We start from the raw sequence: 27,821 nt of genomic DNA on the forward strand, positions 1-27,821 counted from the left end.
GTTTATTATTTCATTGTTCCTTGTTTACTCTATTATTTATTACTTTATTGAATGATGTATACACATGGTTTCAATATCATTTAAAACAAGAACAGGAATAGCATTCTGCCCTTGGAACCTGCTCTGCCATTTATTAAGTTATGGATGTCTTCAACTGAAATCCACAATTCAGCCCTAATTCCATAAGAACCAACAGGAAAACTGAATGTTCAGAAAGGCGGGGGTAAAGCAACTAATTGACGCACAGTCCTAGGAATTATGAGGAAAACACTGGCAACGAAAATAAAGAGCAGACTCACAGTCTTTCGTAAACATATAAATTATAAAGGGGTAGTAAAAGAAGAAATAGGAATGATTAGGGACCAAAAATAGGATGTACAGCAAGTGGCTGGGGACACTGTTAAGGAGTTAACTAAATATCTTGTTCTTGTCTTTCCCAAAAAGAAAGATGCTAAATAGGCTATGGCGAAAAAAGAGGGAACCCGGTCACTGGAAAGGTTCAAAATTGTTAGGGCAGAAGTATTAGATAGACTGATGGTAGTTGAAGTTGACAAAGCACTGCAGCTGGATGAGATGCCCAAAGATTTTGAAGGAAATGAGGATGAAGATTACAGGACCATCGACCATATTCTTTCAGTCTTTCCTCAACTCTGGAGAGTTGCCAGAAGACTGGAGAATTGCAAAAGTTATTGTTTTGTTTTAAGAAGCTTGTAAGGATAAGCCCAACAATCACAGACCAGTCAGTTTAACTTCAGTGGTGTGGAAGCTTCTCGAGACAATTACTGGCATAGAATTAATCATTACATGGAAGAATGGGTTGATTAGGAACAGTCAGCAACGATTTCTAACTGGGGAGTTATGTTTAACTGGTTGATGTGTTTTTTTGATGAGGCACAGTGGCTCAGTGGTTAGAATTTCTGTCTTATAACGTCAGGGACCTGTTTTATTTGGCATTACTTCCTTGCTCTTGTACTCTATGACCTGTCTGTGCGGTTTTCCTCTGGGTGCTCCAGTTTCCTCCCACAGCCCAAAGATGTACAGGGTAGGTGGAATGGCTATGCTAAATTGCCCATAGTGTCCTGGGATGTGTAGATTTGGTGGATTAGTCATGAAAAATGCAGGCTTAGAGGGATAGGATAGTGGGTTGGTCTGGACAGTACTCTTTGGAGGCTCATAGACTCAATAGGCCAAATGGCTTGCTTCCACACTATAGGGATTCTATGATTCTATAAGATAACAGAAAGACTCAATGATGGTAACACTGTTGATGTGGTGTACCTGGTTTACCAGAAGGTGTCTGATAAAGTGGCACACAACAGACTTACAAAGAAAGTTACAGGTTCTGAAATAAGAGGGTCAGTTGCAACATGGATTCAAATGGGCTGAATGATAGGAGACACAGAGTCTGGATCAATAGAAATTTTTTCAAGTTGGAAGGTTTGTTATTGGAATTCCCCAAGAGTTGTTATTGGGATTCTTACTTTGCCTGATATATACTAATGATCTAGACCTTGCCGTGCTGAGGGCAATTTCAAAATTTGTAGACGATATAAAATTTGGAAAAATTATAAGCTGTGATGATATCAGTGTAGAATTACAAAAGGACACAGATAAATTGGAGCTGTGGTAGATAGGTAGCAATGGCTTTCAATGCAGAGAAGTGTGAGCTAAAGCATTTTGGTAAGAGGAACACTGTACAAAGAAATAAAATTGGGGTGTATAATTCTAAGGAGAGTGCAGGAACAGAGGATCCCAGGCTTACATGTAGCTATTTGAAGGTAGCATGACACATGGAGACAGCAGTTTATAAAGCTTTTTACATCCTCATGTATTTAACAGTGTCATAGAGTACAAGAGCAAGGAAATAATGCCAAGTAAAACACTTGTTAGTCCTCAGCTAGGGCATTGTGAACAATTCTGGGTGCTGTGTTATATGAAGGATATTCACTCACTGGAGAGAGCGCAGAAGCAGTTTAAAGGAATACAGCTAAGAATGAGAAACTTCAGTGACAAGGATAGATTGAGATTTGGGATTGTTATCCTTAGGTAGAAGAAGGCTATGCAATCTGATGGACATTTTCAAAATCAGGAGAGAGTAGAGAGAAACTGTTCTTGCTCCTAAAAGAATGAAAATAAGAGGGCACAGATTTAAAGTGATCAGTGAAAGAAGCAAAGGTGAAACGAGGAAAGTCTTTTTTCACTGAGCAAGTAGTTAGAGTCAGGAGCGCACTGTCTGGCAGTGAGGTGGAAGCAGTTCAATTCAGAGATTCAAGAGGCCATTGGTTGAATATTTGGATTAAAATAACGTGTAAGGATACGGGGCAAAAACAGGAGATTGGCAGTAGGATATGTTTAATGAGCAGGATGATGGGCCAAGTAGCCTCCTTCTATGCTGTAACACTTAAATAGTTCTGTGATAACTACAAGTCACCTATGGGCATATCAAACTTTAGTTCCAACTTGTGTTTTACTAAAATATGGCTATTACAACCAGAATGACAATGGATATAAATCTGTGTCTGTCTGGAGACAGGCCCTGTAATGTTACAGCTAATGAAGTGTCAAGGAAACTTTAAAGGAATAGACTTAAAAGGAAGAAATGCACTGCAAATGAATTGTTATCTCTTTGGAGTTATCTCAGATTGGGAACATGATGAGAAAGAAGACAAGAGTTCAAGCAAGTGACATGTTTTGGATCTCCCCCTTTTAAGAATATGCAAGAATATGAGTTAAAAGCTTGTTTAAACTTATTTGACCACACTTGTGAGCTGATAGGCTCATGCGTGCCATTAGCTGAGGTTGGGTTCAAGCACTAGTATCCTGTGAAAGTCACAGTTGACAAATGATCCACTGATTACCCTTAATTGAAGATAAAGAACCTTCTATCTTCTGAGTGCTAAAAGCCAGCTAATCAGCAAGCCAGTCAAAAGTAAGCAGGAACAAGAGGAGAACTTTTTCCATCTGGGTGCTGCTAGTCAGCTGCTATAAAAAGGAAACAAGTCAAAATCGCCAAACCAAGAATCCCAAAATTGACAGGTCACCTCTGAACAATCCATTATCAATGCCTCATGAATGACCCATAGACACGAATCCATGTATCTTTTGGTTTTTCATTGTTTTTGTGTGTAGGTGAGTTCTATTATTATTTATTCATGAGTTTAGTAACTAATAAACCAACCCTTCTATAATTCACGAAAGGCTGGTTAATTGATTTCTTTGAAAACATAAATTCATTTAGCCTGGGAGAAAGGCATCCATGAGTGAGGATGTCCATTGTATATTAACATTGCTGCAAGCAACTCAGCAGACAGGTGAATGAAGAAGGGGAGCCAATTCATCCCACCTCATCCAGAAGCTTTACAATTTAGGCTTTCCATTATAGAATCTTAATAACTTAGTAAACCTTGTCTGGTGTCTGGTCATAACAAAATTTGAACACATTTGGGATCTGGTTGTAACAGTCTTTGACTTGGATATACCAAAATACTGATTGATTAAAAACTCTAAGAATTCACAACCCTCATGTCTAAAATGACTATCGTATTTGATTTTATGACCCCTAGTTATAGATTCTTCAATAAATGATGTGGCTTTTCAGCAAGTTCCCTGTTAAGCACTCTCAATATTTTATATATTTCACTGGAATCATGCCATTGTGAGGAGAGAGCTTGGAGCTTGGAGAAAAGTGGATCCAAAATCCTGTGACCCTCCAAAATGTGTACCACTTACAAAATAATGGCAGAATTGAACAGATGCAAAGATTTAGCCCCATCACTTTAAGAGTTGGCAGGATCAGTACCTATTGCTAATTTAGTATTCACATCTCACAGTAGTTTCAGCATTGCCAGAACTCTAATTAATTTCTCATACTAAAACAAGTCCCATGAGTCAAAGTTGAAAACGCAGAATGGGGACAGTGTTATGGAGTGGGCAAGGCCTGGTCAGGACAGCAAGGACAAAGTAGCACCGTAGGGACAAAAATTGTGGGGAATTCCTCATCAAGAAAAGCAGACAGTGATAAGGGAATCCATCAAACATTCCCCTAGCTGAAAGAAATATAACCAATGGATTTCTGTTTATCCCTCCAAACACCCTGCCCCTCCAGTCCCTCTCCTCTTTCTGTCAGCATCAAAATCAATAGGAATTTTCAGAGCCTCAACTGGGACAAGACGTTGAGCCTGTCCTATGACTGTCCTGCATTATGTCAGGTTTAGACCAATTCAGGGCAGTGAATGGGAAGGCAAACTGGGACTTTTGCAGATTGTTCCCACCTGCAAAACCACTGGAGGAGCCATTCAAATTCTACACTCTGTCTCAAATTATGAATATATTAAATGCCAAAATTGTTTTTACGAAAAGAAATACATTTAATTTGTGTTTTATTGAATGATTCTAATTACTTCTATCAATTAATTGCTCAAAGACTACTCTTTAAATTGACCACTCTCTCACTAAAATTGTTCCTGAAGATTATTTGTGAATCAGACACAAGCCATGTTCTCTGATTCTAATGTTCTGGGCAATTTAAAAGAGCTATTTCATTGTTTATGGTTTCAAATGCCTTTATGTTTTTCAAAGCAGAAAGCCTATCACTGTCAACTTTTTCTCTTGCAATGACAACATGGTCCATTTACACAATCTTATCATATCGTCTCTTAATCATACTTGTTTATTTCAGTGAGTTTTCCATAATTGCAGTATCCTTTCTGTACTAGGGTAATCAGAACTGTCCACAGTGTTTTGAGTGCAATAACGCCTGAGTTTAAGACCCACCTACTCCAGAGGTGTGTCATAACATCTCTGAACAGATTAATCAGAAAAATATCTAACAGGGTCTTGATGTGTATTGGTAACATTCCTTCTCTGGAGCCAGCTGGGTTTATGTCCCATCTGAGCTGGAAGTGAGCCTGAAAAGTTGGTTTAAAATTAAAAAAAGTAACTGTAAAAATTAGGGCTTTTAAAATTAAGATTAAAAATACATTCTCTACGACTACCATAACAATGTTGATTGCTAAGCATTACAATTCAAGATATTGCTGAAATCAAGAATTACCATTTATAAAAGAGAGAGAATCCTGGCATTAACAGCCGTAAAAAAGAAACTAAGAGAAAATGTTAAATCAAAGCTATGTATAATGCAGAATCAGGAACAACACCTATATTTTATATGGCTTATGTTTGTCATTGCGCTGTAGAGGTAGATTCTTAGCTCATTGTCAGTCAATGGTTCCTCCTGAATCAATTTTTTTTCGCAGATTTTCCATTATTGGCAAAATTTCATCGTTTTCCACTAGATTATTTCTCCTCCTTTCTCTTTTTAGTTATGTTTGGAAGTTTCAGGATATTAAAGCCATGTATAGTTATACTATTTTGCACAAAATAATTTCATTTATCACTTCAACATTTTCATTTTAATACATTTACCAAGTTCATAACAGCATTGATTTCATTGTAGCTGTCCAGAGCTTCCACTAATATTTTGTTCAAAGATTCCCAATTCTTCACAGGTAAATACTTTGGGTCTCCAATACCAGAAGAAAAATGGCAGAAAATATTGGGCTTTTCAAAAAGAGCAGATTCATCCATGTCCTGTCCACATAAAAGTTAAATTACTGTATTAAATTGAATAGAATAAGAAAATAGATTGAAATTAATAAAATTCATCAGTCCCTAGCATGAAAAGTTATTTACTTTGCCACACTGAAATCAACAATAGTTTGTAAAAGATGAAGATTTTTGAAGTTTATCTACAATCCATTTGTTGTAGGTAGATCCATAATGCCAGTACAGAATGATTCCATGATTTTGACCAAATTCCAAAGCATCTGATGCCCTGTCTCTCTAACTGGTAGTGGCAATGGGTTTGGAGCATTTGAGAATTTCTGAAATGCATCTTGTAGTTGGAGGAAGGAGTGAATGTTTGTGGATCTGTTGCCCATTGATTCTGTGTTGTTCTGTGCCAGATATGTTATGTGCCTTGTAGATTTTGGAGGGCCAGGAGGTGAGTTACTCACTGCAGAATCCCTAGACTCTAACCTGCTGTTGTAGCCACTGTATTGATATAGCTAGTCCAGTTCAATTTCTGGTCAGTGTTAGCCCCTAGGATGTTGATTGTGGGGGATACATTGATAGCTACACCACTAAATGTCATGGGATGACAGTTGGATTGTCTTTTGTTGGAAATCATCATATCCTGGCACTAGTGTGCTGTGAATGTTACTTGCCACTCTCAGCCCAAAGCTGGATGGGGTCCCAGTCTTGTTGGAGTTAGATATGGGCTGTTTCAGCATCTGAGGAGTCATGAATGATGAACATTAACACAAACATCCCCACTTTTGATTTTGGGATAGAGGAAAATAGCTAATGATGATTGGGCCTGGGAGGCAGCCAAGAAAATGTCCTGCAGAGACAGCTGAGAGCTGAAATGACTGATTTCCAACAACTACACTCAGCATCCTTTGTGACAGGAATGACTCCAACCGGTGGAATGTTCTCCCCTGATTCCCAGTGACTCCAGTTTTACTGGGGTTCCTCGATGCCACACTTAGTCAAATGTGGCCTTCTGAAGAGAAGGTTATGAAATTGTGTAGACATTGAGAAAATAGCGTTAAGTGAATGTAATAAAAAGCCAGATATCATTATAAAATCCAAAACCAATTCACATTGCATAAAATATCCACTTGGTTATAATATAACAGAAAAAACAATGCCATTACAGTAATTTAAAGCATTCTGAACTTGAAGTATGTAATACAACTAAACTGCATAAATATATCCCACAAATTCCAAAGCTAATAAAAATGGAGTCAAACTGCCTCACAAAAGCCTATCAAAGACACTCATCACAGAGGAATTATCTCAGTTCCTTTCCCACACAGACCATCACTTGTGTATTCAACTGAGTGTGGAAGAAGCTATTCAATGGAATTGCTTTGGATAATGAACTGAGAAGGAAACTGCTCGAGTACTAATCCAAGCATGTGTAAATCACGGACCTGCTAGGGCCATGTTTGAGAAATAGGTTAGTTTGTGAGAGTTGATGTGATGAGCTAACTAACCCTCTTTCATGTTTTAAGTTAACTGCTTTTCTCCAGGCCTAAGGTCAAAAGAGAAAATGCAGAGGAAGCAGAGACCTGAATAAGCCATCTTTATCACCTTCTGTCTCTCTATCTCTGTCCCTCTCTCTATACACACATACATATATTTACATATATCATTTATCCATCCTGTTGACCTAGCGAGTTTTGAGAAGATTTGTAGCTCAGGTTGAGGCTCTGGATGTGAGTTTGCTCGCTGAGCTGGAAGGTTAGTTTTCAGACGTTTCGTCACCATTCTAGGTAACATCATCAGTGAGCCTCCGACGAAGCGCTGGTGTTACGTCCCGCTTTCTATTTATCTGGTTAGGTTTCCTTGGGTTGGTGATGTCATTTCCTGTTCTTTTTCTCAGGGGATGGTAGATTGACTTGGAGCCAATCTACCATCCCCTGAGAAAAAGAACAGGAAATGACATCACCAACCCAAGGAAACCTAACCAGATAAATAGAAAGCGGGACGTAACACCAGCGCTTCGTCGGAGGCTCACTGATGATGTTACCTAGAATGGTGACGAAACGTCTGAAAACTAACCTTCCAGCTCAGCGAGCAAACTCACATCCAGATCCTGTTGACCATTCACATGCCATGGGCAGTGATTTAAGAATCAACCCAGCAGTTGTTAATTCCAGAAGCAAAGATATCAATCATTCATCAACATCTTCAAATTATTTTGACATGGAATTAAAAAAAAATTCTTGAGCCCAGTCTGAAACAATTCAATAAATCAATAGTATACTCTTTTGAAAACCAATGAGTGAACTTTGTGGTGTTTACAGCCACTGTACTTAAATCAGTAAGCATTTCAATGAATTGGTAAGCACATTACCTTGAAAAACCTGTAGTAGTCGAATGAAGAGCGGGAAAACTCTCCCCCTCTTCACTTGATCGTAATGCTTCCAAAAAGCACTGTCAATGAACCTAAACCAGATGGATTGAAGTAATTCACAAGAATGGCTCATCACCACCTCCTGAATTGTATTTAGGATGGGCAACAAATGGTGGCCTTGCCAGTAACCCCACCCCCGCCCCACCTCCATCTCATGAAAGACTTAAATAAAAGTATCAGCATTTCACTGAACTTTCAGTTCAGATTCAAGGTACTCCAGTTTCCTCCCACAGTCCAAAGATATGCAGGTTAGGTGGATTGGCCATGCTAAATTTCCCATAGTGTCCAGGGATGCTTAGGTTAGGTGGATTAGCCTTAGGAAATGCATGGTTACAGGGATAGGGGCAAGGGGGGATTTGGGTGGGATACTCTTCAGAGATTCAGTGTGGACATATTGGACTAAATGGCCTTTATCCACACTGTAGGGATTCTGTTCCGATCTGTTCTGTATCTGAATTGGAATTTGAACCCTTGATTCAGAGGAAAATTATTTTTGATTGTGCAAGGGAAGAGAAATAATTGAGGATATGAAGAAAAATGTTACCAAAATTTTTGTTTTGAGGGTTATATTAACACAATACTATTTGTTGTCTTTTAATAATTGCTCGTACACTGTTGGTTTGGTAAGAGTTGTAAAGTCTTTTTGTTCTGATTCAAGGGACTGGAATTATGGACAAGGATGCCGCTTAAGAAGTAATATAAAGAGAAACAACAGGAGTCAGGTATTAAGCTTCCTCCAAATATTAAAAAATAAAACAGCAGCAGTTTGCATTGTACTCTGTTAATTACCAATGAAATCAAATAATAATCTTGCAATTCTTATAATGCTTCCTAATTACCTGGAAGAACTTTTGACAGATGAAATGCTGATGTTTTGGAAAATTTTCTGTGTCATATTCATCAATGAATTTATCACCGTAGACTCGGGAAGATTCATGTAACAGAAGCCGGACTAAATCTTGAGCTGTTTTTGCACATTCTGTTGTTGCAAAGAGAAGACCCTGCAATTAAACAGTTTAATAAGAATATAAGCATACCGTCACAGCACCAATGTATTGTTAGAATTTTAAAGGATTATACTGTATGAAAGCAATGAGGTTGCAGATATGCAGGCTCATTTAGTTGTAATTCTTGACAGTACCTATTGTCTAACAGACAGCACCCTGGAAAATAATCTGTACCAAGATTTAACAGATTCAATCAATGTTTATGAAGATGGCTGCAAGCAAATCTACATTGCAATTCTTCAGGTCGATAGTGCAGCAGAAGGCTATTGAACCAAAGCGTAATTTTGGGTAGCCAGTGCAAACAATGGGGAATTCCTCATTCATACGGTCACCTGTTCTGGGGGAAGGCAAAATTAGTAAAATGGGTGATCTAACCCCAAGCTATTGCAAAGATGCCAATTATCTGTGTATTTACGCAGACTGGGAATTGACCAAGTAATTGTCTTGGCGAGCCAGAACAGGCAGAAATGTTTCTTGCTAGTATCTAAGCCAAACTACAACCATCTTGCAATCTTGTTGAAAAATATCTAGATCTCAGAGTTCAGGAGGCAATTTCTAAGTTTATGGACAATCCAATACTTGTGGGCATTGTAAACTGTGACAAGGGCAATGTAAAACTCCAAAATGACATTTGCAAGTTAGTGGAGTGGGCAGGCAGATGGCAGATGAAGTTCAATGTAGAAAAGTGCAAGTTGAATCATTTTGTTGCAAAGAACATAGATAGAAACTATAAAACAAAGCATGCTCTTCTAAAGGACGTGTAGGAGCAGAGACCTGAGTCCGTATATGCATAAGTCATTAAAGGTCAGAAAACATACAGTGTTCCAGCTATTATTAACAGGGGAATAGGGTACCAGAGTAAGGATGTTAAACTGACTCTGTGTAATATGCTAGTTTTAGACCTCAGTTGAAGTACCTGATACAACACTTTATGAAGGAAGCGAATACATTAAAATGAGCACAAGAATGGTTCCAGGGTGAGAAATTTCAGTTATGCAGAGTAGCCAGAGAGTGCAAAGAGGTCACTTATGTTCTTGAAGATGCCACACTTATTACTTGGGAAGCTTAGGGCTAGTGGGCAATGATAAGAACTGCACAATGGCATCATGTTTTGAGAAAGTTGATAGCTAGGAAGTTCAAATCAAAGTAAAAAGAAAATCCAAGGCTGTAAAAATGGCCTCCCAAATCTGTACAAACAGTCCAAAGCAGAGGGGGTGCATTCTAAGAAAAGTCCTGTGAGCAGAGCTATGAGTGTGTGAAAATGCAGTTGTCAAATCTCAGTATTTAAAGTCTTTCCAGACTGTTAATTACTCAACACCATCTGATATTGCTGCCCTCTCACCTTGTTCAACCAGTGTCAAACAGCATGGGCAATTAATGCAGCAAACTCAGAATATAAGATTAGAGATAAATCTAAGCATGAATTAATAACTGATCCACCTGTCCTATTATAGTTTTGTGCATGCTAATGAATTAAATCCAGAAGTCAGCAGTTCCTGCCTTTTTTCCAACAGATGGCACATTTGGTTTCTCTACCAGCAATTTGGACCAGCACCAACCCATTCAGAAATTGGCAGTTCTTACACTTCCAATGCTGAGTCATGGCTGCTGTCAAAGGCCATCAGTCCTGAGTTCCAGGAACATAGAGGACCTAGGCGACAAGCAGCGGTTTAAGAAGGCAGCTCACTACCACTTTCTCAAGGGCAACTAGAAATGGACAAGAAATGTTGGCCAGACAGTGACACGCAAATCCCACAAAACATGAAAAAAAGGTGAATATGTAGGGAGGGGTTCTACAGGCTCAGGTGGTGTGAAATTAACTGAGGATCTGCTCACACCAAGGTCCAAAGGTGGTGATTAATTTTGACAGAGGGACCACTTCTAAGCTGACAAATGACGCACACTGTTCAAGTTCATGGGATGAGGACTTTATGTTTTGGCCATTCATGGACTTTAGTTGATGACAGGGTGGGAAAATGAATAATAAGGAAAGCAAATAGAATGTTAGTGTGTGTTGATAACGGAGTGTTAGCCTTTATTTCAAAAGGGCCGGATATTAAAGTAGGGAGGAATTGCCAACCAAATAAGGTACTATTTAGACCACAGCTGGAACAATATGAACAGCATTTAGCCCTTTATCTGAGAAGATATACTGGCATTGAAGGCAGTCCACAGAATGTTCACCAGGCTAATACAAGGCCTGCCTTATAAAGAAAAGATAAGTAAATTGCCTTAGTCATTAGAATTTGGAAGAATGAAGAGGTGACCTTGTTAAAATATTCAAGATTTTTAGGGGCAAAAGTAAAGTTGCTGGAAAAGCTCAACAGGTCTGGCAGCATCTGTGAGGAGAAAACGAGTTAATGTTTCGGGTCCGGTGACCCGAAACGTTAACTCTGTTTTCTCCTCCACAGATGCTGCCAGACGTGTTGAGCTTTTCCAGCAACTTTGTTCTTGTTCCTGATTTACAGCATCCACAGTTCTTTTGGTTTTTATTTAAAATTTTGAGGGGACTTGTCAGGATAGATGTGGAAAAATCGATTCTCTTTATGGCAAGTCTAGGACAAGAGGGCATAATCTCAGGTTAAGAACAAAGAACAAAGAACAAAGAAACCTACAGCACAGGAACAGGCCCTTCGGCCCTCCAAGCCTGCGGCGATCAAGATCCTCTGTCTAACCTGTCATCTATTTTCCAATAGTCTGTGTCCATTTGCTCCCTGCCCATCCATGTACCTGTCCAAATATATCTTAAAAGACGCTAACGTGTCTGCGTCTACCACCTCCACTGGCAACGCATTCCAGGCACCCACCACGCTCTGTACAAAGAACTTTCCACGCATATCTCCCTTAAAATTTCCTCCTCTCACTTTGAACTTATGACCCCTAGTAATTGAGTCCCCCACTCTGGGAAAAAGCTTTTTGCTATCCACCCTGTCTATACCCCTCATGATTTTGTAGACCTCAATCAGGTCCCCCCTGATCTCCGTCTTTCTAATGAAAATAATTCTAATCTACTCAACATCTCTTCATAGCTAGCACCCTCCATACCAGGCAACATCCTGGTAAACCTCCTCTGCGCCCTCTCCAAAGCATCCACATCCTTTTGGTAATGTGGCGACCAGAGCTGCACACAGTACTCCAAATGTGGCTGAACCAAAGTTCTATACAACTGCAACATGACCTGCCAACTCTTGTACTCAATACCCCGCCCAATGAAGGAAAGCATGCCATATGCCTTTTTGACCACCCTATTGACCTGCATTGTTACCTTCAGGGAACAATGGACCTGAACACCCAGATCTCTCTGTTCATCAATTTTCCCTCAGACTTTTCCATTTACTGTATAGTTCACCCTTGAATTTGATCTTTCAAAATGCATCACCTCACATTTGCCCGGATTGAACTCCATCTGCCATTTATCTGCCCAACTCTCCAATCTAATGATATTCTGCTGTAATCTCTGACAGTCCCCTTCACTATCAGTTACTCCACCAATCTTAGTGTCATCAGCAAACTTGCTGATCAGACCACCTACACCTTCCTCCAGATCATTTACATATATCACAAACAACAGTGGTCCCAGCACAGATCCCTGTGGAACGGCACTGTTCACAGGTCTCCAATTTGAGAAACTCCCTTCTACTACTACTCTCTGTCTCCTGTTGCCTAGCCAGTTTTTTATCCATCTAGCTAGCACCCCCTGAACCCCATGTGACTTCACTTTCTCCATCAGCCTGCCAATGGGGAACCTTATCAAACGCCTTACTGAAGTCCATGTATATGACATCTACCGCTTTTCCCTCATCAATCAACTTTGTCACGTCCTCAAAGAATTAAAGACATTGTACACTTAAACAAGAGATGAGGAGGACTGTCTTTTTTAGAAGATAGTGAGAATAGAGAGAATGGAGAGCCATTGAGGCTGGGTCATTAAGTATATTCAAGGCTGAGATTGACAGATTTTTTTAATCTGTAAGGGCATCAAAGTTTACGTGAAAAAGCAGGAAAATGGAATTGAGGATTGTTGGATTACGTGGAAACGGTTCAAAAATTCCATTCTAAATGAAACCAAATTTGCTCAGTTCCTAGCAGATCTTAAGTGTGAAAATGCACAAAAGTTTAGAAAATAAATACTTCTTGTAACTTTAAATACAGTTAGTACCTAGGTCACTGTTCACAACCAAAGTGGAAGCTTTTTGAATTCATTGCTAGTTTGTTTGGAAGTCACTGTAAAATGTTCTCTTGCATTTAATTATAAATTCAACATACTTGGATAAAGAAATTATACTGTACCTGAAATATGTTAGAGAGATCTCTCAAGTTGAATATGTAATGGAATTTAATGGCAGTTGGCAGATAAAATGCTGCAATTTTCTGATGCAAGGCTGTTGATTAGAAAAATAAGTTGGCAAAACAGAATATGAAACATCTTAATGTTGCAATTTAAAAATCTAAGATAACATTTCTAATTAACTGGACAAATGTGACAACTTCAGCTTAAACTTAATTGCTTGGGGGAAATGTGATCAGGGTTTTAAACACAGATGGAACATAGAGCAGTACAGCACAGGAAAATCCAAAATGATGCCATGGATCAGCAGAGGATTGTAAAATCCAGGTGTTAGTGAAGAATTGTAGAGAAGAAGGAAAAAAGAACAAAAAATGCTGGTGAAACTCAGTAGGTCTGGCAACATCTGTGGAGAGAGAACAAGATTTAATGTTTCAAGTCTGATATGACTCCTCCATGGAATGTGAGTTAATATTAACTTTGTTTCTCTCACCATAGATATTTCTAAATCTACTGAGTTTCTACAGCATTTTCTACTTAATTTCAAATTTCCAGCATCTGCATTGTTTTGTTTTATTAAAGAATGAGTAAATTTGTGTCAGAAAGGAAAAGAAGGGGAATTAAGAGCTGTGTACTGATAAAATGTTATGGAATGAGAAAATTAGTATTTATTTTACTTTCTCTAGCTGCTCGTCTTTATAAAAACTGCAAGGGTTATGAGATCGTTATTACTTAATAGTAATTATTATTATTTAATTTAAAAATGGGATTTGAAAATAAGCCTGATGGCTGTAAAGCCGGTACTGCATAACTGATTAAAGCAGGGTGCCTGCCACTTCACAGTTTAATTGACAATTCCAAGTGACTATAAACTATTTGAAGTGAAACTATAGGCTGAATTTTACCAAAAATTGTCTGTTTTAATTTTGACAAGTTTCATGGAGTGTTTTTCTCCTTGCACTCTAGTGCATTTTCTCACACAACCCTATATTGCTCACCATATTATATATGCACCACATCCCTATCATATTGCTCTCATTCTGTCTGGAGTTCTCTCGTGGCAAAATTGTTCACAACTACAGGTACCTTCTAGGATTCATGACACCTGCACCATATTTAAATCCTACCTGTGCCTAAGGTCAAAAACTGCAAATCAGGAAATGCTATCCATATCTTGTTGCTGCACAATTCTAAAGAATATCACTGAGAAAGGAAAGTTGGCAGCCAACTCCATTATGCCTCAATCATCACCTACTTAGCAATAACCTGATCACAGGCGCCTAGAATATTAGCTGAGTTTCTGATTAATAGTTTGGCAATAATATCACTAGGCCATCGCCTTCCGCAATAATTACCGTATTGGGTATCATTAACATTTGTACAATTCCATTTTTATGAAATATGAGGTGGCTGGATATTTGATATAAAACACATTAAAATCAGATTAATTTAAACAAGACTTTGTAAGAAACTTAGACATCAGCAGACTCAAATCAAGTTATAAAAAGGAGCAATATAAAACAATTATGTCCTTGATTATTATGATAATATCTATGCGGCAGAAGTAAGAGTTTATTTAGTGTGTAGATTTATGGACTAACCAAGGGCTGCAGAGACTAGCTGCGTATGGAATTTTATCACTGCTGATGGAAAATTTCGAGCAGTTAGATGTTGAGAAAGGATGGTGCTGTAGATAGAGTGAAGTGCATCTTGTCCTGGGAAACTCACAGCAAAGACGCAGAAATGACGCTGAAATAGAAGATTATAAAATACTTTCACTCTAATTATCTGTACAATAATGTGGTAACTGATCTTAGACCTTTTTAAAAAATTATATAATTGCTTACTTCATGGACAAAATTGCACATAGAGCAACATGAACGAAGGTAGGTTACCCCAAAATTAAACAGATTAAGCTGCAGGCAGGCATAAATATATTTGTAATTAAGCAAGAAGATGGTAGATTTCATTAATTTAAAAGAAAAGCTAAAAATAAGCTTAAAATTGCTCAGATTTCCTCCCACAGCCCAAAATGTGTTAGATGGATTAGCCATAGGATATGCAGGATTACAGAGTTGGGTAGGGGGGTTGGGTTTGGATGGGATGCTCTTGGGAGAATCGGAGTGGACTTAATGGGCCAAATGACCTGCTTCCATACTGTAGGGATTCTATAAGTCAATGAGTATCCCTATACCCGTGCAAGGTAATATTATTTTCTGCCTTGCTGTGATCAGTAAAAAAAATCCACCTAATTGCCCCAGCAATATTACTTCCACAAACTTGCCTCATAAGTCATAAAAGGCAACTTAGGTTCAGCGTTTTTGAGTGATCCATTTAATAGCCACAGGACAAGGCCAATCTAGATTCATAATGCTTTCTATTTCTTGAATGAAGGAAGGTTTTACCCGCACATTCTGTGAGCAATTTCGGATACTGGCTTACCTTTCAGTGATTGCATATTCTGCTCTTGCAATGTTTTCCGATGCAAGCAGGGACCAAAACTGTTGTTGCCTCACCAGGTCACTAATTTTGCAGCCATTGCTGGCACAGGCAACATTTTTCTTCCTCCAAATAGCTTGGACAGTGCTTTAGCATTCAATAAAAATTGTTGTAATCTAAAATGTTGCTAAGTGAAGTTCCCTCACTTGCTGTTATTTTAAGAACTGCTGGGAAACTATTTTGAGCATTTCAAATTACTAATGGTAATTTGCAGAGCAAGCATGACAAAAATGAGAGTAAAAAATGGAATTTGCTTAGAAGGCTGTAAACTCATGTTGGAATAGTAACTGTCCTTGCATGTTTATATTTTGATTAGTCCCTCTAATTCCCCTCAATTTCTGATAGCACATATTGAGCCACTGTGATTAAATAATCACTTGGTTCGCATTGTGTTTCTTTGCTATGAGCTTTTTGCCTGATGTGTAGGAATTTTGGTTGGAATTTCACCTGAAAGGCAACATTGTAGAAGTCAGGAAAAATGTCTGCAATTAGCATACATGCCTTAGGAGAAAGCACCTGCAATGGGGCAATTTTAATTCTAGCAGGGTTGGGTATAAATTGGAGGTTGGCCCAACACCCCTGTTAACAGTTCAGAAGCTGTCAAATAAGGCTAGTCAAACTTTGGTAAATGTCGAAAAAGTGAAGATAGTTACATGGAGCGTAATTGAGTTCGGTACATTGCATGCAAAAATGCAGAAATAACATTTGGAAATTCTCAATTCTTGCTGCCAGACTGAATTAAAGTATGAGTTTGGACAGACATTTAAGGCAGAATCTTTCTGAACTAGACGAGATGTAGAGTGAGGAATTTCTTGATATCAAGAGCAAAAACTTGCATTTTGCAATCAATACCTGAATATCAAATTGAAATTCTTGATAGAAAGCAACAACAGGCCTATCACTGGAGATTATCGCTTATTACCAGAGATAGTAGCAACTGCAGATGGTAGAGAATTTGAGATAACAAGGTGTAGAGCTGGATGAACACAGCAGGCCCAGCACAGGAGCAGGAAAGCTGATGTTTTTCTGAAGAAGGGTCTAGGCCCGAAATGTCAGCCTTCCTGCTCCTCTGATGCTGCTTGGCCTGTTGTGTTCATCCAGCTCTGTACCTTGTTATCGCTTATTTTCACCTTCATTAGTTCTTAATCTCGTCTCATTAATATTCTATCCACAGGATGGAAAATGGACACATTAGCAGGGTAAATGCTGAGAGGGCATTTGCCCACATGGGAGAGTTTATGACCACAGGGCATCATCTCAGAATAAAGGGATACCTATTTAAACACAGGAACAAAAACAAAGTTGCTGGAAAAGCTCAGCAGGTCTGGCAGCATCCGTGGTGGAGAAAACAGAGTTAACATTTTGGGTCCGGAGACACTTCCTCAGAACTCTTTTGGTTCTGATGCCTATTTAAAATTGAGATGAAGCGTAATTTCTTCTCTCAGTGAGTTATGAGTCTTTAGAACTCCTTGCCACAGACAGCTGTGGAGGATGAGTCTTTGTGTATACTTAAGGCTAAGATGGATAGATTCTTGATGAATAGGGAAATAAAGGGTGATAAGGAAAGGGCAGGAAAGTGGGTTGTGATGATGATCCAATTGAATGAAGGAGCAGGCTCAAGGAGACGAACAGCCTACACCTATTCTTACTTCTTATGGTGTTAAGGTAATTCTTGAAACGAAAGTCACATCAAGTAACTGGTAACTCCAACTTAGCACTTTCTCCTTCAGAACTCCATTTTGGACACTAGTCTCCAGCACCTCAGGGAGCACTCGATGGGCAGCAACTGCCTGCAACCCCTGTGCATGGCATCCCACATATAGCAATCTCAACATATCACCTCCACTTTCATCATGTCTCATAGGCTGAGACAGCCTCATGGAATAGGTTCAGTCTTTGGAGACACTAATACTCCGAAACTGGAGCTAATTCATCTGCTGGGTGTACAACCAGTACACTGGTTACATGTGTCTTCTTGTAGGTGGCTGCACCAGTTCACTCTTAGGTCATCTCTGTGGCCCTCTGCCATTTCTACATCATGAAATTGGCCTAGCAAGTAACAAGCAGTTTGTGGTGTTGGTGGGTAATTGCCTGCCCCTTCCTCCCATTCCAGTTCACATCTTCACTATAGGAGCCTCCATTGGGATGGAGTATGTCAACTGGATGCTGGCAAGCTAACAATGCTGAGGTAAGTGGGTGCTGGGAAGCTGATCAATTCTACCCCTTCTTGAACATCTATACAAAGACAGCCTCGCAGTGAAGACCTGTTTCTTCTGCCAACTTAAATCCACTTTAGATGTCTACCCCTCTCTTGTCAGTCAATGAAATTCCTTTGTTACAGTTGCCCGGGTTCTAAAGATCCCCGCAGGCAACAGCCTTTAACAGTCATTTTAAAGCTGCTGAAGCTCTGATCCATCCCATGTGGTCTGTGATTGTCTGACCAAATGTTGTCCATTAATTGATAGAGAGGAGAATCCCTATCTGGTTCATCACTTGTCCCATGCAAAACACCATTTACACTTCATGATGTTGTCCTGACCTACAAGTCATTTTACAACACACTGCCCCCTTTTCATAATACCCTGCATTTTCTTGGTAAAATTCTGACCACCGTTTCTGAAGTTAGGCTTGTAAGTCAAGTTAATAGATTTACTTTCTAGCAAATAATGTTTTGGACAAGGAGAGCAAAATTCTGAGATCTTTGATTCATAGTTAGAGATTTTGTATAGAACATGCTGACCTTTGACCACATTATTTTGAATGCATTGTCATGCTTGCAGTGATGTATTCTAACTCATAATGAGGAAAATGAAGAGGAATAAATTGATACATGAAAATCTGGGCATTATCATATCACGAACACTATCATATTAAAAAAAACATATATAGCTGGTTACCTGAAGTCTAGAATCAATTGTAAAGCTGCCAGCTGTGGGATTCATACAGGCAACATACTGGCAATTATGAATATCTTTCAATGTTAACTTGACCTTATCATACCTGGTGAAAAAATATATGTGTTATCTAAGGTCAAATTAATTCAATCATTAACAGCATCCTTTCATAAAGAAAATTATTACAGTAAACTAGTCACTTTTTAATGAATTAATTTGCTTCGACTGATAGCATTATTTTAAAATATTTGACATATCTAGATGGATGCATTAATAGGTAGGAGAATTCTCATTCTTTAGAGGGAAGACAGGAAATAAAGGCTAACCACCTGCTTCTTATGGACAAATTGAACTAAAAGATCTCATTTATATATAGAACATAGAACATCGAAAACTACAGCACTGCACAGGCCCTTCAGCCCTCGATGTTGCGCCGACCTGTGAAACCAATCTGAAGCCTATCTAACCTACACTATTCCATTATCATCCATATGTTTATCCAATGACCATTTAAATGCCCTTAAACTTGGTGAGTCTACTACTGTTGTAGGCAGGGCATTCCATGCCCTTACCAGTCTGAGTTAAGAACCTACCTCTGATACCTGTCCTATATCTATCACCCCTCAATTTAAAGCTATGTCTCCTCGTGCTCGTCATCTCCATCCATGGAAAAATGGTCTCACTGTCCACCCTATCTAATCCTCTGATCATTTTGTATGTCTCTATTTAGTCGTCTCCTAACCTTCTTCTCTGTAACGAAAACAGCCTCAAGTCCCTCAGCCTTTCCTCATAAGACCTTACCTCCATACCAGGCACCATCCTGGTAAATCTCCTCTGCGCCCTTTCCAATGCTTTCAAATCCTTCCCATAATGTGATCAGAACTGTATGCAATACTCCTAATGTGATTGCACCAGAGTTCTGTACAGCTGCAACATGATCTCATGGCTCCGAAACTCAATCCTTCTACCAATAAAACCTAACACACTGTACGTCTTCTTAACAACCCTATCAACCTGGGTGGCAACTTGCAGGGATCTATGCACATGGACACCAAGATATCTCGGCTCATCTACACTATCAAGAATCTTACCATTAGCCCAGTACTCTACATTCCTGTTACTCCTTCCAACGTGAATCACCTCACACTTTTCCGCATTAAACTCCATTTGCCACCTCTCAGCCCATCTCTGCAGCTTATCTATGTCCCTCTGTAATCTGCAACATCCTTCCGCACTATCCACAACTCTACCGACTTTAGTGTCAACCGCAAATTTACTAGCTCATCCTTCTACGCCCTCATCCAGGTCATTCATAAAAATGACAAACAGCAGTGGACCCACAACAGATTTTTGCAGTTTACCACTGGTAACTGAAATCCAGGATGAACTTTTCCCATCAGCCACCACCCTCTGTCTTCTTACAGCTAGCCAATTTCTGATCCGAACCGCTAAATCACCCAATTCCCATGCCTCCGTGTTTCTTGCAATGGCCTACCGTGGGGAGCCTTATCAAATGCTTTACTGAAATCCATATGCACCACATCAATTGCTTTACTCTCATCCACCTGTTTGGTCACCGTCTCAAACAACTCAATAAGGTTTGTGAGGCACCACCTACCCTTCACAATCGCAGGCTAGCTGCTTATCCAAAATAGCCATCCAGAGGAAGCTTTCTAGTTGAAGCCTCATTAAGATTGGGTGGCTTTGAAGCCACTAGCCAGGAATTTTCTGGGCAGTAAGTGAAACAATCTGAATTAATAGTGGTTCAAGCCAATTTTCTGGGGTATATTTTAGAAATTGTGCTTTAGGTTTTGGCTTTCAATCCTGCTCAGTTTCTACTGGAGGAAGAAAGTTAAAGTCTCTGTAAAACTTGAGTGAGAAAGAGGCATACTAATTATAAAGTATTTAGATAAAACGCATGACTCAAAAGTTGTGGCAGAGTAAATCAAGGCTAATGCAAATAAAGCATAAGAACTATCTACAATACTTTAATATCTTAAATGTATACACTGTTATACAGTTGGATTTAAAAGATTTTACATAGGTTACTTACCAATGCCCATGGTCCAAGTGTTGCCTAATTAGTGTATGAGGTGCTACAGTTCCATACTTATCTACCTCAGGCATGTTCATGTCATCGATAAAATAAATTAATTTCTTGATCCCAGGTGGGCCAAAGTTTCTTCCTGTTTTCTTTTCCAATGGCTTCTCCAGAACAGCTGTAAGGGATTCAGAATGAAAATTTACATGTACTAAGTGTAATGATAAATCTTTTATTCACAGCATTTTTCACTTAAATACTTTGAATGGGTAGCAATCAATTTATACCTACGGTTTCAAACAATTTTCATATAGAGAAAACAGTATAGGCCTGAAGATTTGCTTGAAAGTTGCCTTTGAGTTGGGGTACGGATTTCTGGCATCATGCCTTTATTTGGGAAGCTTGAGTTGTTCAATCCTGCCATTGAAGACTGGGCCCAGGATGTAGAAGGAATTCAATATGATCTCTGAGCAAATGAACTGGAGCAGATGAAAAGCAACAAGTAATCCTTCTGATGACTTGCAGGCCCGTTGCATCTTCTGTTATCCGGAGTTTAACTTTCCCTGAGGCTCCTGATACTAAAGCTTTTCAAGAGTTGATGTACTTTGTTAAGGGATATTGGGATTTCAAACCTCCTCTAATTCTGACATTCTATCAGTTTTATTTAACTTTTCCAGATCCAGGGCAATCCACAATTTTAACAAGGTTAAGACAACTGGCAGAGGCATGTTATTTTGGGTTAACCTCGATGAGATGCTGACAGACTGTTTAGTATGTGGGATTAATTATGTAACCATACAAAAATCCATACTAGGTGAAGCTCAAATGGAATTCATACAGGCTCTGCAGCTGGCCTTGTCATTAGAAAATGTGGTAAGTGGAGCATAGGAGCTACAGGGCATCCCAATGGAAGAGAACACCAGCACCTGTCCAACTAAGCGTGGGGAACACCACTTGAATATCGGCAATTGCAGAGCCTCACGCAAGGCATATCCTGAGCAGAGGAACACTCGGTCAGCCAACAGCAAAATTCTACACCAAATCTGAGCCTCAGTCAAAAAGCTAAAAAGATCTTCAGGATCCTGGCTGGCAAGCCTTTAAGCTGCTGGTGGTATGGGGAATCGCGATACCAAAACAGTCCTATGTGGCCTGACTTGAGTACAATAATTTATAGGCTGGTATCCAGGAGAGTGCACACCCTGGAAAGTCCACCTACATGTGGGATGGAACAGTTAAATTGCTTGGCCACATCCAAATCAGAACCAATTAAAATAAGTATCTGGGTAAATGGTCACTTTTTTCTGATGGAGTTCAAAACTGGAGCAGCTGAATCTGTGGTTGCGGAACCAGTCTTTAAAAAGATTCACTCTGGACTGCAACCCTTAAGTTTGCACAAGCTGTCACCAGACGGAGAACCTACACCAGGGAATCGTTACAGATTAAGGATACAACTTCGGTTCCAGTCTTATGAGAAGCAATTATTGGTGCAGTAACCACAGACTACAGTAAGAAACTTGGGTCCAAGCCTATCGGGGCAGAGTTGATTCAGAAAGATTCACCTTGATTGGCACAAAACATTTCAATTATAGTAAGAAAACTAATGAAATACCCAGAAGTTCCCCAGGAAGTGCTGGGGACTATCAAGATGGCCAAAACGACTTTACATGTTGACCGGGAAGCAATTCCACCATACTGCAAGGCCTCTCCTGTGCTGCTTGCGCTATGGGAAAGATTAGAGGCTGAGATCAGGAGCTGGAAAGTGATGGAATCATCAAATTAGTGCAGTTTGAGGAATGGACAGCACTGGTTGTCTTGATTATGAAGTCTAACAGCTCGTTTCACTTTTGTGGCGATTTTAAGCAAACAGTAAACCATTTCTTGAAGCTGGATAAATGTCCAATTCCTCACATAGAGGGCTTGTATGCAAAACTGACAGGGGATCTGTCCTTTATGAAGCTGATTATCAGCCATGCCTTCCTCCAATTGCTGCTAGATGAGGAGTCCCAGAAATATGCCACAATTAATACCCATAAGGCTTTGTACCAAGATACAAAACTGCCATTTGGGATGTCATCATCCTGTGCCCTTTTCCAGCAGATAATGGAGAATATTTTACAAGGGCTACCTCAGGTTTTTGTTTGTCCAGATGACATGCTAATATCAGGAAAGACCAATAAAGAGTACTTGGAGAGTTGGCCACAGTGCTTAAAACATTTCTCTCAATGATGCTTTCACCTTAGAAGGGAAAATGTGTGTTCCAGGCACCATAAGTGACCCACTTGGGTACAGAGTTGACAAAATCGGGTTACACCTGTTAAAATATAATGTGAGGGCGATCAAAGTTTCCCACGTCTGTGCCAGAGTTTAGGCCTTTCGTTGGGTTGGTGAATTATTATGGAAAATTCCGACATAACCTGGCCTCCATCTTGGCACCATTACACTTGCTACTGAAAAAGGCCTTTCAAAAAGCCTTGAAATGGGTGTGTACCAAGAAGTAGCCTTGAGGGAAGTGAAAAAGTAGCAATAATCACCTAAGTTGTTGGCCTACTATGATCCCAAGTGAGAGCTGGTGTGATATGCAACGCCTCCCCATACGGGGTAGTGCTGCCTAACCAGTGGCCCAACAGAGGGCAACACTAAATAATATATGCTTCCCTGACGTTAGCTGATGCTGAACGAAATACACCCAGATGGAGAAAGAAGATTTAGCGGTCATCTTTGGTGTAAGGAAATTCCACCAATGCCTTTATGGGTGTAAATTTCTCATTGTAATAGGCCCATGAGCCCCTGTTAGGCTAATTAAAGAAGTCAAAGCTGTGCCACCCAAAGCTTCTGGTTGAATTCAATGGTGGGCCCTTAGTGCAATTTGGAACACTATCCAGGAGGCCAAGTGGCAAATATGGATGCCTTGAGCTGCCTCCCACTTGCAAATACTCCATCAGTGATGCCTTCCCTGGATTAGTCTGTTCTAATTTTAAACTTTCTCGATACCCTTCCAATCACCGTTGATAATATCCAACTGTGGACACAAAAAGATCCTATATGGCAAAACTAAAACATCTGGTTGTAATGGGGGAAACAGGAGGGTCCTCAAAACGAGGACTGAAACTTTTCTGGGCTCAGTGAGGCCAGATCTCTGTAAAGGATGGCATATCACTGCCAGGTACTGGCTAAACACCACCAGGGTCATCCAGTGGTATACAAAATGAAAATATTGGCAAGAAATTATATCAAGCAGCTAGAATAGGACGCTGACATAACTGTGATGGTGGGGTAGTGTCTGGAGTGCCAAGTAGGACAAAAATTACTGCCAGCAGGGCCCCTGCATTAGTGGGAATGGTCAAGTAAACCCTGGACTCGGATACATATTGAATATGCCAGTCCTTTCATGAGCTCAAAGTTCTTGGTCATTGTGGATACCCATTCAAAATGGTTAGTCACATATGGAATTCATTCAGCAAACTCAGGAATGACAATTGAAAAGCTGCTGCCATTGTTAGCAATATACCAACTCCCAGAGTACTGGTCACAAAAAATGGGATGTCATTTACTGGCAGAGAATTTGAGTATTTCCGAAAATGGAATGGCATTCAGCACGTTCAGACAGCTCTATACCATCCATTGCCCAATGGCCTGGCAAAAAGAGCAGTCCAAATATTGAAGGCATTTAAAGAAACAGCCTACAGCTTCACTAGATACCAAATCATCCCAGTTCCTGTTTGATTACACAACTATAGGAATAATTCCAGAAGATTTGCTGATGGGGAGAAGACTCCACACCAGATTAAATCAGATATTCCCGGACCTGGGAAAGAGGTGGGGGAAACAGCAACAGGAATGCCAGTGCCTCCGCTAGGTGAGAGAGACAGTTTACTTCAGGGGAAAATGTTTGGTGCCAGAAACATGGAAATGGTCTGAGATGAGTATGAAGCGGGTTCAACATGAAGTCAGGCCCCATGAGATGCAAAGTTCGTGTATGTGAGGCTGTCCTAAACAACATGTGGATCACCTGAAAGATATTACCACACAAACAGGGCAGGAGCAAAACACACCTGGCCCCTCAGAACAGACAGAAAGGCTGTCAGAAATGGTAGGTTCTTCCCCTTCATCTAATGTTGAAGAAACCTCAGAGTCTGAGATGGCTGTAACCTTGATACCATTACCACTTGAGGAAGAAGAGGAAACTCTCCCGAGACCCTCCGGGCACAAAAGGCAGTCTAAGATCCAGTACATGGCACCCACTTTGGAGTCAGAGGATTTGAACCTGGGACGAAAATGTCCTAGGAGAAGCAGTAAGAGGGACATGGGGGGTGGGACATTGTGGTGTAGGAATTTAGTGATTTAATCAGGGCCGGATGAATCTCATTGACTATGCAATCCTTGACTGGGGTTGTTAATCTGGGCCAATCAGAGGGCACTGGCCTCTGCTTGGTCTCACCGATGCAGAAGAGGCCACATCAGGAGCAGCATATGCAACAGACCACGATTAGTACCTTCCAGTCACAAACTACTTCAATTCCCTGGATGATATGTCCATCCTGGGCCTCTTCCAGAGTCACAATGATGCCACCCAGAAACTGGAAAAGCAGCACTTCATATTCTCCCTCAGGAGCCTACAATCCAATGGCCTCAATGTGGACTTTACTAGATTCAAACCCTCCCCACCCCCTGGCCTCATCCCACCACCAACCCTCCCTTCCACTCATCCCTGCCTCCGTGACCTGTCTGTCTTCTCTCTCACCTATCTGCTCCTCCTACCTCACTGACCAATTCCCATCACTGCCTACCTGCACTTATCACCATCCCACCTACCTTCCCCAGCCCACCCCTCTATTTATTTCAGAGCTTCTTTCCCTGCCCCCATTTTTGAAGAAGGATCCTGACCTGAAATGTCAGCCTTCCTGCTCCTCTGATGCTGCCTGGCCTGCTGTGTTCCTCCAGCACCACACTGTGAAGTCTTTGACTCCAGCATCAGCAGCTCCTACTATCCCTCAATTTAGGGATTGATTTTGAACTGGCTGGTCAAGGCCTATGTAAATAAAGGGTGACTTGGTGATGGAATACTGGCCTCTGTGCAATTATTTGTTTAAGCTTGCCAAATCTTATTCTGCAAGACTAAATAAATATAATAAGTTCTGGAAATGTACATTAACTCTATTTCACTCTCTGCAGGTGCCACTAAACATATCGATCTTTTCAGTATTTTCTGTGTATCTTGGATGTCCGGTACTCTCAATATTTTGGTTTTGAGACTGCCAATTTAGGGAAGCAGTGGGGAACTACCTGGAGGAATTACTTACTTGATCAGCTCTCTTCAATCTAATTATAGCTGGTGGATCTGATGAGCTTAATCGGAGGAGTAACCACTGCACATGATACATCAGACATATGGTCTTGCACAACAATCAGATCAAATGGTGTAATTTCAGAATGGATCTTTTTTCATTATTCATTCACAGGATAAGGGGATGGCTGGCTAGGCCAGCATTTATTGTCTATTCCTAATTGCCCAGAGGGCAGTTAAGAGTCAACCTCATTTCTGTGGATCTGGAATCACTTGTAGGTCAGGCCAGGCAAGGGCACTAGTGAACCAGATGGGACTTTTAGACAATAACATGATTTCACAGTCATTGTTAGACTCTTAATTCCAGATTTTTTATTAAATTCACATCCTACCATGGCAGGAATTGAACCCAGATCCCAGAACTTTACCTGGGTGCCTGGATTAACTGCCCAGAAATAATACCATTAAGCCATTGTCTCTCCAATCTAGCAATTCAAAACTGGGGATGAGGTGATGTAGGCCAAATACTAGCAGAATTCTATTCAAACACAAAGTTCATACCTTGGTATATCCCTAGCAACAAGACAGGAGATTAACTGTGTTGAAAAGTTTAGGAGAGTATGCCAAAAATAGCAGTAGCCATACCAAAAATCAGATGCTAACCTGATGAATCTATAACACAGTTCCACATATGTGTTTAACAGGGGGAGAAACATTCGATGAACAGAGCTAAACCATCTCACAATCAATAAATCAGATTTAAACCCTGCCCAGAGAGTGGTGATGGACAATTAAATCACCAACTGGAGGAAAAGCTCCACACACATTTCCACTTTCAATGATGCAACAGTATCAAAGATGAAGTTGAATCATTTGTAAACATCTTGAACCACAAATGTTGAGTGGAAAGTATGACAATGCAAGATGTAGTATCAAGTCAAAAACTTTAAATTTTCTACATTTGGAGAATTATACCTTGTAACATTGCAGAATTAGTGTAGAAGTTAAAAGGGACAGCTTGAACCAAATAGTCCTCAATACTTAGACTGTTCAACTTTTCCCACATGAGTACAGATTTTCCTGTTCCAGCATTTCCTGCTAACATTATTGGTCGACCAATGTCTAGCATTAGATCAATGAAATAACGTAGGCGGATGGTCTCTGTCGTATGTACAAAGGCAGCCTGCATTACAAGAAGTTATAATGAGAACATAGACCTGTCGATAGCATGGCTATATGATAATTGCACATTGAAGTATTTTTTAAATCAGTAACCTATAATTAACATTTTTCAATGAAGTATTTATTTATAAAGTCAAGTTTTAAGAAAGAACAAAACTTGAGAATAGAGCTATGATAGTTGTTCACATTTCAAGAAATAACAAAACACATGAGAGTCTTGCAGACATTTCTTATGACCAAGTCAGAAAAAGTGAACTGATTCTTCAATGAAGCCATTCCTGAACTGGGTATAATTGAATTTGAATTTAACAGGATAAGAAATTGTCAACTTAATACATAAATGCTTCACTGTGTATAACTTGGTCTCAGAAACAAACTAACTAGGTTCTTTAAGTTAAGAATGAAAAATGTTTTATTTCTAAATTCATTGAAGCAAATACTTAAAACTGTTAACAAATGGCTTAAAATGTGAAAATATATACAGCCAGTTGTGTCTATTTGAAAGATTGATTATCTGTCATTATAAAATACATAAAATTATAACTGCACATTAATGACATATTTCCCGTTTACAGCAAAATACATGAAAGATATATTCTCATCTTTTTACAGAATCTATTTTATTATTTAGTCATGAATGCAAATCCC

At 39.8% G+C, this 27,821-nt stretch overlaps 1 protein-coding gene across 1 annotated transcript in view; it reads right to left on the reverse strand.

Annotated features, from left to right (window-relative positions):
• Positions 1–27,821, reverse strand: part of LOC125463872 (dynein axonemal heavy chain 17-like) — a 364,283-nt gene that overhangs the window by 138,173 nt on the left and 198,289 nt on the right. Inside the window, exons 30-36 of the mRNA XM_059653668.1 lie at positions 26,967–27,174; positions 20,720–20,885; positions 18,670–18,772; positions 14,875–15,022; positions 13,279–13,370; positions 8,821–8,982; positions 5,425–5,589 (exon numbers count right to left, since the gene is read on the reverse strand). Of these exons, the coding sequence (XP_059509651.1) occupies positions 5,425–5,589; positions 8,821–8,982; positions 13,279–13,370; positions 14,875–15,022; positions 18,670–18,772; positions 20,720–20,885; positions 26,967–27,174 (1,044 nt within the window). The remainder of the gene's footprint in view (positions 1–5,424; positions 5,590–8,820; positions 8,983–13,278; positions 13,371–14,874; positions 15,023–18,669; positions 18,773–20,719; positions 20,886–26,966; positions 27,175–27,821) is intronic.

This window comes from Stegostoma tigrinum, chromosome 22 (genome assembly GCF_030684315.1).
Source record: "Stegostoma tigrinum isolate sSteTig4 chromosome 22, sSteTig4.hap1, whole genome shotgun sequence".
NCBI lineage: Eukaryota > Metazoa > Chordata > Chondrichthyes > Orectolobiformes > Stegostomatidae > Stegostoma > Stegostoma tigrinum.